The sequence below is a fragment of the Stereum hirsutum genome (assembly GCF_000264905.1).
Source record: "Stereum hirsutum FP-91666 SS1 unplaced genomic scaffold STEHIscaffold_11, whole genome shotgun sequence".
Lineage (NCBI taxonomy): Eukaryota > Fungi > Basidiomycota > Agaricomycetes > Russulales > Stereaceae > Stereum > Stereum hirsutum.
This window is the reverse complement of record NW_006763141.1, coordinates 1,710,285-1,719,928: the sequence shown is the minus strand read 5'-3', so window position 1 is coordinate 1,719,928 and position 9,644 is coordinate 1,710,285. Positions and strand designations below refer to the sequence as shown.

Genomic DNA, 9,644 nt, shown 5'->3' with positions numbered 1-9,644 from the left:
AAAGAAGAGAGAGAGAGAGGAGAGAAAGGGAAAAAGGAGGGCGTTGGTAAAGGCGGAAATGAACGAAATGGAAGAGGTTGCGGCATCGGGGATCTCGCCAAACTGTCGATTTGTTCCTTGGTAGAACGAGCGAGGAGATTGGGTAGGCAAGGGTGACAAATCGGCGTTTGACGACAGAGGACGACGTTGCGCCTGCCACCGTTGAGTTTGGTACGAACCAGAAGGTCCACTTGTCGACGACGGAGGGGTGGATGTGAGTGAGGTGCGATATGTTGGCCAACGGGCACCGCCCGCTGCCACATCTGAACGCGAGCGGACAAGAGAGGAGGAGGAGAGCGGAGAGAGGAACGGCGCCAAAGGCGCGAGGTGCGCACCACAGGCCGGGGCCGGAACTATCCGGTCGACGCGGAAGTGCCTGAGTTAGACGCTCTCTGCTTATACGTTCTCGCTCACACGACTTCACCGCGTCCAGCTGAATCTCGACTTCGTGCTGTGTCTTGGGCTCTCTTCGTCTGCGGTTTCGCCTCGATCTCATCGTGTCTTGTTCTCTGGTTGTCTTTGCTTGTCGGGTTCGATCCCTTTTGCTGCTTGACGGTGTTCCCTGCTCGTTATCGGTGAGTTCCTGGCCTTGGTGGAGGACGACGAGGGAGGTCACTTGCGGTGCAGGTGTTCCTCCTGGAGTCTTGTTCATGTGGAAACGTTGTTGATGGGTGTGGTAGATGAGTTCCAAACTCACACAAGAGGAAGTGGACGCCGGTGCGAAAACGTACTTGGAAGAGGCGCGTCGAAGGATAAAATTGAAGGCCGACGCCGCCGAGAAGGAGAAGAAGAAAAAGGAGAAGGCTGCGAAGGACGCCGGAAACAAGGGCAAGAAAAAGGTGTCGGATGCCGTGAGGGAAGCGGTGAAGAACGCGAGTGGGAAAGGGAAGGGAAAGGAGGCGGAGGGAAAGGAGGAGAAACCGAAGGGATCAGTACCGGTCGAAAGTGAGTGGATTCGGCAAGGCCCCGTCTTTGTCTGATTCGTGACTGACGTCGGGGCGAGTTAGCCATCGACCTGACGAATGTCCCCTCCTCCGACGATGAGGGCAAGAAAGCCGTTGTGAAGAAAACGCCCGTTGGTGCGGCCAAGGCGAAAGCGAATGAAGTCGAAAAAGCGGGCGCGAAAGCCGCTGAGAAGAAAACGTCCGTCAGTGCGGCCAAGGCGAAAGCGACCGAAGTCGAAAAGGCGAGAGACGAGATGTGGTCTGCCGTGCAGGAGGCGGAAGACCTGGTGGAGATGACGAAGGAGCTCAAACAGAAGTGGGAGGCGAAGGGCGGGGGCGATGGTAAGGTCAGCAAGGTCTTCCTGGCCTGCGTTGGGATCGCCAGGGAAGCCATGAAGACGCTGACGGTGATGGCGAGGGATGAGCAGGAGCGTACGGGCCTACCTTTCTCTCGCGAGGACGCGATTAAGATGATGGAGGAGATGAAGGTCGGGCATTTGACCGACAAGATGCTGGACGATCTCGACCCGAAGAGGCACGTCAGGGATGAAAAGGGGACGTCCGCGCCGCCTGAGGAGCTGGAGGCCCTCGTGAGGAGGGAGCTCAGCGACGGGCAGCTCCTGATGGCCATATCGGTCTACGTCGAGAGGCGTTGGATGCACTGGTTCCGGGAGGGAGAGCCAAAGGAGAGGCTCATGCGTGCGACGTCGTTGTGGGCGAGCCGAGGGAGGGAGATGTTGGAGGAGGAGGAGCGTGCGAGACAGTTGGACGCGGCGGGAGGGGCTGAGCAGTCGTCGGACGCGGTCGTCGGAAAAGATGCGGAGGGCGAGAGCGAGGAAGATCGAGGGGTGGAGGTGAAGGAGGGGACGAAAGGTGCGGGAGTGAAGACTCGGCCTCCGCGTTTGGAGGAACGCGCGATGGACCCCGCTTGTCTGTTCGATGACGACATAGATGAGGTCCTGACTGCGTCTCAATCCGCGGCCAAGATGGAGGTGGGATTGGCGGTGGTCGAGAAGGAAGGTTGGACGGTCGCAGAAGATAAGGAGGAGGAGGACGAGGAAGGAACGAGTTCGGAAGGGGAGGCATTGGTAAGCGTTTCGTCCTCGGGTGGTGTGGGTGACGGCTGACCTTGTTTTGCAGAATCAACTTTGCAGGGCCAACGCGAGGACAGGGAGCGACATGAAGAGGAAGCTGGAGCACGTCACTCGGGTGGGCGGGGGCCTCAGGAAGAAGGCGAAGTTGAATTAGCGGTTCGTGGAAGGGTTGGCAAGCGACCAACCTCGGGTGTGTTCGAGGACGACGTTGTATACGATTTCTTGGTCTCTACCTCCTCCGATGTAGTGACCTTCTGCGTGATGAATGCTATGATTTCTTGTTGCTCTTTCGATGTGGCCCGTGGGACTCGGTCGTAAACCGTTGTGGCATTGTGGGTGAGGTGATGTGGGCCTTTCCTGGGCGATCTCGAAAGCCTAAATGCTAATCGTACGCAATCAATGTTCCTGTGGTCGTCTGGGATCTGGACACTCAATCTTGGGTTGAACGGTCTCACGCGGGGCCCTTGCGTGCGTCGTTTCATCTTATTTGACTTTCCTATCCGCGCAGCAGACTTGACGCGCTGCGTGTACAGAGCGGTTCGCCAGTCTCATAACTCGGTGTTCTCTGGATCCGAAACACCGGTTTTGCCTTTTCGAAATGGTTCAACAATAGTTGCACGAGAGCCTGTGTGGTGCATGAGCTACATTCGTGGCCGGAGGCGACGCGTTGTTTGACTTACCGCATACGGGATGAGGGTGACGAGGTCGACGTGGGCGTGAATTCGGGATCCGCGAGAGGCGTACCGTACCGTCTTCCTCACTCTGCTGTAAGTCTGAGACGATGTTTATATTAAGGGCTAAAAGAACGGATGCGTTCACGACGGTACATGGGTCTACGCTGGAAGTGTGCTACTGTCGAGATGGCCCAATCATTTGGGCCACTCTCACATGTGTGGCGTGGGCAGCTCACGCGTGAGCTGCCTACGTGTCCACCCTAAGGGCTCGTAGAACGGTCCCTGTTGATTTGGATTGCGTGAGTGTGCGGAAGGCTTCGTGTACATCGACGCTTGGTAGAGATACGTACTGAGTGGGGTCGGTTGCGTTCGCTATGCTACCCTTCGCTTTCTCGGCGGTGCCAGCTCTGGCGGTTCCACGTGCGTCATGCGAGGATACGGACTTTGGACTTAGTTTTTTTGCGCTCCGGTTCTGTGATGGCGGGTGCGATGGTTTGGACTTTGGACTTAGACGTTTTGGGACTGTTTGGCTGGGGCGGGTGAGGGGGTAGAGGGGAGTTGAAGGGGAGGCGAGTGGAAGGAGAGGTGAGTTGGAGGTGAGGGACGAATCGAGTGTGGGGTCTACGTGCACCGCACGCAGCCGTGGTTTGGATGTTGAGGTGATTTGGATTGGAAGACGGGGTGGTGAAGGGAAGGGACAGAGCACGAAGGGGAGAAGACGAAGGGAGGAGAAGGGCTGAGGCGACGAAGACAGAGGTTGAATGGCGGGCCGGTCGGCCGGATTACCAATTCGGGCTGTGTGGCACGCGTGACGTTTTCTCTGTGGCTCTCGGCGCTTCGTCTCCAATGGATGGGTTGGAGGCTGAAGAGGTTGTGTGTCTCTGTTCTGTTGATTGTAGAGGCGAGTGGCCCCTTGCAGGGGAGTAATTATGGTACGTCTTGAGGAATCACACGGCGCCACACAACAGACGAGACAAAAGAGGGGATGCATTTTTTACGTATCGACAGGACGGAAATACGGTACGATGAGGGAGATGTTGGGTCTGAGTTGGGGATTGTGTAACGGCGTGAGCTCAGGCTTGAGGAGGACAGGTGAGATGCTTACGTTCATTCAAAGCGACGGTCTTGCTGAGCTCGCTCGGTACAGAGATTGCATGGACTCCCTTGAGCGCCGACGTTGCATTGGCAGTGGGGATTGTCGCAATCTGTCCATAGCGGGGTGCGCAGGGGCTGGGGATCGAATTGTGTCGACAAGTAGTGGATCTTGGCCTTGTAGGTGTAGTAATACTCGAGCGCGAGGCCGTGGTTTTTAAGGCCCCATCTGACCCTGTCGTACATACGATTGAAGAAACTCTTGCGCACGTACGCGCAGGATTCTGGGTGGTGCAACTTGAACTTGGCCTCGGAGGGCTCCCGGACGTTTGTTAGCCAACCGTGGACGTAGATGCTGTGGAGGGCGTTGGCCAGGTCGAGCTGGGATTTGTCTATGGGATGGAGTTCCTCCTTGAGGAAGGGGTCGTTGGCGGAGATGGAGCCTAAGCCGGTGACACCACCTTCGTAGAGACGGCGGAGGTGAGGGTCAACGTCGGGAGCTCTGAGGGGTATGTCGCAGTGTAGTGCGTGTCTCCGCATGGCGGCCGTGAATTCGAAGTGTTTGGGCCCGGGTGAGAGCGTTCGGTCCCAGGGCTGCAGCTGAAGTTAGCGATGGAGTGGAATGACGAGACAGAGAGCTCACCTCTTGTGTAAGGGGCTGTAGACGGGAAGTGGTGAGTAGGCGGTTTGTCTACGGAAGGTGAATACGTACTCGAGGCACAACCGAATCGTCCGTGGACTGTGGGTCGCTTAGGTCGGTGGAGGGGGCCTTGTTATGTCGCGGTCGTTTCTGAAGTGCGCGTGGGGCAGTGAATGGGTGTGCGAAGTGAAGAGGATGTGGAGTCTGACCTTCGCGCGTGGGTTGGGCTGCGAGGGTAGGAGGGTTAGGTTAGCGTGGTTCTGGGGCGACGAAGTCGAGGGAGACGGAACGTACGCTGGTAGGAGGTGAGTTCTGGGTGACGGGAGGCTGTAGAGGGAAAGAAGACGGTGTGAGTGCATGTGTAGTGAGTACGGAGGTTGCGCAAATACGTACCGGGTCGGCCTGAGACGCCTGCGGTCCGGTCGTGGGGTCGGAGTCCTGTTCATCGACGGTTAAGCTGCTTAGAAAAGGTCGGGAGAGACAGGGAATAATAAAAATGTTACCTCGAGGTTCTCCTCTTCGTCGTCGGACGAGTGCTGTTGCGACGGTGGGCGGCTGGTGCCGTCCTATGATTATGCGTGGTCAGTGTGTGAGACAGACGTTGGACGGGAGGAGCTACTGACGGAATCGTGCTCGAATCGAGACTCATCGTCCTGATGGGGTGAACGACGACGAGTAAGCGTTGGTGGGTTGTGGGAGGAGACGTTTGGTTGTATGACTTACCAGATGTTCAGACATAGACTTGCCTTGGGACTGGTCGAGGAGCGTGGTGTCTTCTTCGATGGACTTGGTCGGACTGGATTGAGAAGTGGAAGACATGGGGGTCTTTGGCGATACGAAGAGCTGCGGGTTGGGTGGATATAGTCTTGGATTCAGGTCGGGGGATGGAGCCGGATTTTGAAGGCCGTGGCGAGCCTGGACGGGTTGCGGAACCGAGGTCGGGTTGAACTTTGGGTACCTGGAAGATTTTCTGGAAGGTGTAAAAGCTTGGTTCGGCGTTGGTATGGCCGATTGGAACGCATCGAGTTTGGGGTTCACGGTTCGTGACGGGAAAGGAGATACTCACTGGAAACGAATCTGAATTTACGCTCGGCGAGTGAATTTCGGTTCAGGGGATGTAGCGCGTATTTCAAAGTTTGATGGATTTGGGCCACATCGTGTGACGTAAGCAGCTCACCGGTGAGCTGCTCTCGGCTAGTGCTGAGGACACGGCTCTGGATGTGTTTGATTCGCTGCGGATACGCTGGGTTTCAGTGTTATGGTGACGCATGCTGACTTACGATGACACGGTGATGAGGATGGTTCACTTACCCAAAGTAAACACGGTTCGCGTTGGGCTTGAACGCCGTGTGGCCTTCGAGTTTGGATTAAGTCACTTGTAGAGCGCGTTTCGGGCTTTGGACTTAGCATTTTTGCGTCGTTTTGATCAGTGAGTGGTGAGTTTGGGTGGTTTGGATTCGATAGGGAGCAAAGTAGGTGGTTCGATGGTGGGTACCGGTTGCCGGGTCATCGTGGGTGGCGTATGACGGTGGTGGAGTTGTCGTGGGTGGCATATAACGGTGGTGGAGACGATAGAATGGGCATCGATGGGTCTACCTGCACCGCAGGTAGCCCAACACGTCTCTTGGAATGCTCACGAAAGCGTGTTGAGGTGGTGCGGTTGAGAGAGGAAGGCCGGGCGTGGTGCGCATAGTGAGAGTGGAAGCGCGTAGACAAGTCGCGCGCGCCACAGCGTTTCGGAGGGCGGCGGAGTCCGAATTCAGACGACGCGACTTGCTGTTTCCGGAGTCTACACGACGCGACTTATACGCTTTCACCGTCCTTGGGTCTGAACTGCTTGGTTTGAGGCTCTGCTTACCTCTGTTCAGACTGTTGTGCGATTTACCTTGGCTTATATCTCTGAGTAATATTTGTCTGTGGTTTCTTTGCTCTGTGGGACTGGGTCGCTGAAGAGTGAAACGCTGATAGGTCACCGGCGGTGCTGGTGATCCTATCGGTCGTACTGGTTGTCTTTTTCAGGACTTTGGATGGAATCTTCGACGACCGGTCTTGCTAGTGGGTCCGACGAAGAACTGGATCGAAATGGGTTGGTTCTTACCGCGGCTCCTGAGGGTGAAGATGCGAAGAGGTTAAAGAGGAGGGAGGTGGAGAGGAGGCTGAGCAAAGGAAACGTTACCGGTGGGTCCATGTCCTGGGATTGTTAGTTGCTGTACGGTTCGGAGGACTGAGGATCATGCGTTTGTCAGTAATCGACCTGTCTCTGAGTGAAGGAGAAGCTGAAGGCTCGAACACTGCTCCGCTGAATCTGTCGGTCTTCGCGCAGAAAGCAAACGAAGAGTGCGGTGTGCTGGAGGGTTTGTTGGAAGAGGTTCGGCGAGAACGGAGTAGGGAGCTCGGTGGAAGGAACGGTGGTACCATCAAGGGTCCGGTGTTGGCGATGATGGAAGATATGGTGGGCGAGGCGCAGATGGTGCTGCAAAAGGAGGCTGCGAGGGAGGACGGTCGGTCTGAGGTCGACAAAGCGCACCAGAAATTGCTAGGTATTCTGTCGGACTTGGGGCTGGGAACCGACGCTGCGAACTTGACGAGTTGTACGCCACCACCTGAGGTCGAACCTGTTTCAAGATTCGAAGGATCTGAGCTGGAGAACGTCCACAAGCTCGGGACGTATACGGTGAAGCGGTGGTCGCATTGGTTCCATGATGAAATGGCGAGGGGCGTTTTTGAGACTGGGTTGAGGAAGTTGGGCGTTGCTAAACAGGAAGGGATTGAGTCGGAAGATGGGAAGGTTGTTGAGGGTGCGGTGGGAGATGATGAGGTGTTGAAGAAGGGGGACGAGGGGACTGAGATCGACGAGCTGAACCCGAGCCAATATCAGCCGCTTGTCGAAGTCGTTAGCGAGGATGACGACGTCGATCAGCTCGGTCCGAGTCAGTATGTGGTGGGGGAACGGTCGGATATGGTAGTAGAGATGGGTGATGTAGAAAGTGAGACGGGTAGCGGAAAGGTGGGGTCGGGAGAAGTGGTTGAGAAAGAGGTAGATGAAACGGGTGATATCTGGGTGGGAAGCAGCGGGCAGGGAGGTGTGGTAGACGAGGAGTTCGACGAGTTGCGGCCGTCGCAATACGACGTTCAATCGGGTGACGTGGATGCTGGCAAGACTTGCGCGGTGGAAAGGACTGAGGACGTTCGGCGTGAGGAAGAGTTTGAAGATGTGGATCAGCTGCGTCCTTCTCAGTACGAAGATGGTGCTGGCTTGACTGAGACGCAGGAGTTTGAAGATGTCGATCAGCTGCGTCCGTCTCAGTACGAAAATGGTGCGGGATTGACTGAGGCGCAGGGTGTCGTGACGGGAACTGGGCAGGATGAGGAGAGAATGGAAGGAAGCTCAAAGCGGAAGGAGATCAGTGTACGTGATGTCTGTTTCGTTGCGTTTATTTAGGACTGACCGATTGAACAGCTGGAGATCAGAAGACGTGTCAAGGAATTCAACGAGAAAAAGGCGACATGGACGGACTCCGAGAAACGTACCTTCAGGCTGAGGCAGAAGTGGGTGAGGCCTTCCCCCGTCGACGACAACGATGAAGCCCGTTCGGTGAAGCGTGGGCGTGGAATGTAACGGCGATGTTAATGTGCTGCATTTGTGGGCTCGATATAATTATAGCAATAGCGTGCTCTGGGTGTGTTTCTTGGTCAAGTGCAGAGTGTGAAGTCTGGCGGTGTCTGGCTTGGGTGGTTTGTGCTCGCTCAAAAGTGGTGATTTTGATGTAGGTTCGTTACGAACGGTAAGTTCGGTGGTGAGACTTGGCGTGTATTCGCCTGTAAGTGGTTTTTCATTTGTGACTAACGCTTGATTTTGGATGTAGCTTGCACTAGGTGGTAAGTTCGGTTGAGACTGTAAGTTCGCTTTGGGGCGTAGTTGCGGCATTTTGTCTGCGTAGATTGTGAGTGGGAGGTCAATCGTAAGTGCGATTGGCGCTGCAGGTGTATATTCTTTGAACTTTTGGCGGTAAGTTCGGTTCGGAGTGTGAGTTCGATTTGCTGTTGGCTTGCTCAGGGTATATGATGTTGTGTAAGTAACTTCGGTTTTGTTTTGTTTTACAGTAAGTTCGTTTCCTCATTAGGTTCGTTTCGGCGCCTGTTTACATAAGGTGCAGCTCACGCGTGAGCTGCTCTCAGCTGGACAGGTTCAGAGTGTAAGTTCGGTTTGCTGTTGCCTTGACCTTTTGCTCAGGGTGAATGATCTGGTGTAAGTAACTTCGGTTTTGTTTTGTTTCCTACAGTAAGTTCACTTGCTCACACGTGTATACGGCTAGACTATGGTAAGTTCGTTTCGTAGCTTAAGTTCGTTTCTGTACGTCGGACAAGCATACTCAAATGTGTATACGCGTAGACTATAGTAAGTTCGTTTCCTCTGTTAAGTTCGTTTCTGGATACCGGATGGGCATACTTATATTTGAATACCTGTGGATTACAGTAAGTTCGTTTCTTCCGTTGAGTGCGTTTCTTCGTGTCGGGGGAGCACACCTACTGTAGTATATGCGTAGACTAAAGTAAGTTGGTTCCTCACTTGGACTATGTTAAGTTCGTTTCCTACAGTAAGTTCGTTTCTCAGCGTAAGTTCGTTTCGTCAGTAAGTTCGTTTCTCGGCGTAAGTTCGTTTCGTCAGTAAGTTCGTTTCTCGGCGTAAGTTCGTTTCTCGGCGTAAGTTCGTTTCTGGGCGTAAGTTCGTTTCTCGGTGTAAGTTCGTTTCTGGGCGTAAGTTCGTTTCTCAGCGTAAGTTCGTTTCTCCGCGTAAGTTCGTTTCTCACCGTAAGTTCGTTTCTCACCGTAAGTTCGTTTCATGCAGTAAGTTCGTTTCGTGCAGTAAGTTTGTTTCTCATCGTAGGTTCGTTTCTTGTGTTAGTTTCGTTTCTCACTGTAAGTTCGTTTCTAGGCTTAAGTTCGTTTCTCTCAGTAAGTTCGTTTCTTGCGGGGTCCGAGCACCGTAAGTTCGTTTGCTAGTTAAGTTCGTTTGTGCATGCGCTAAGTGTGTGCCTCGGAGAGCACTCTTTTTGGGGGTCTCTCAAATGAAGATGCTCACAAGGGTATGGGGGCCCCGTTAGGCGCTCTATTAAAAAAAGCGATACTACTACGTAGTATCGGGACGCAGGTAGCTAGG

At 54.5% G+C, this 9,644-nt stretch overlaps 3 protein-coding genes across 3 annotated transcripts in view; 2 read left to right on the top strand and 1 right to left on the bottom strand.

The window, feature by feature from the left end:
• STEHIDRAFT_112965 (uncharacterized protein) overlaps positions 1-2,395 on the top strand; it is a gene marked incomplete at both ends in the record, with an annotated part of 6,880 nt that extends 4,485 nt beyond the window's left edge. Inside the window, 5 exons of the mRNA XM_007306659.1 lie at positions 125-185; positions 222-366; positions 725-984; positions 1,047-2,071; positions 2,138-2,395. Coding sequence (XP_007306721.1) covers positions 125-185; positions 222-366; positions 725-984; positions 1,047-2,071; positions 2,138-2,395 — 1,749 coding nt within the window. The remainder of the gene's footprint in view (positions 1-124; positions 186-221; positions 367-724; positions 985-1,046; positions 2,072-2,137) is intronic.
• A 616-nt stretch (positions 2,396-3,011) lies between these two features.
• On the bottom strand, positions 3,012-5,302 carry STEHIDRAFT_159298 (uncharacterized protein; the record flags this gene model as incomplete). The annotated part of the gene is made up of 11 exons (XM_007306658.1): positions 3,012-3,033; positions 3,102-3,487; positions 3,928-4,437; positions 4,487-4,501; positions 4,556-4,633; positions 4,693-4,710; positions 4,778-4,810; positions 4,877-4,921; positions 4,987-5,049; positions 5,107-5,136; positions 5,207-5,302. The coding sequence occupies 11 exons, from the start codon at positions 5,300-5,302 to the stop codon at positions 3,012-3,014; spliced, it is 1,296 nt and encodes a 431-aa protein (XP_007306720.1).
• Positions 5,303-6,510: 1,208 nt separating this feature from the next.
• Positions 6,511-8,102, top strand: STEHIDRAFT_159297 (uncharacterized protein; the record flags this gene model as incomplete). The annotated part of the gene is made up of 3 exons (XM_007306657.1): positions 6,511-6,661; positions 6,730-7,892; positions 7,944-8,102. The coding sequence occupies 3 exons, from the start codon at positions 6,511-6,513 to the stop codon at positions 8,100-8,102; spliced, it is 1,473 nt and encodes a 490-aa protein (XP_007306719.1).
• Positions 8,103-9,644: the final 1,542 nt, after the last annotated feature.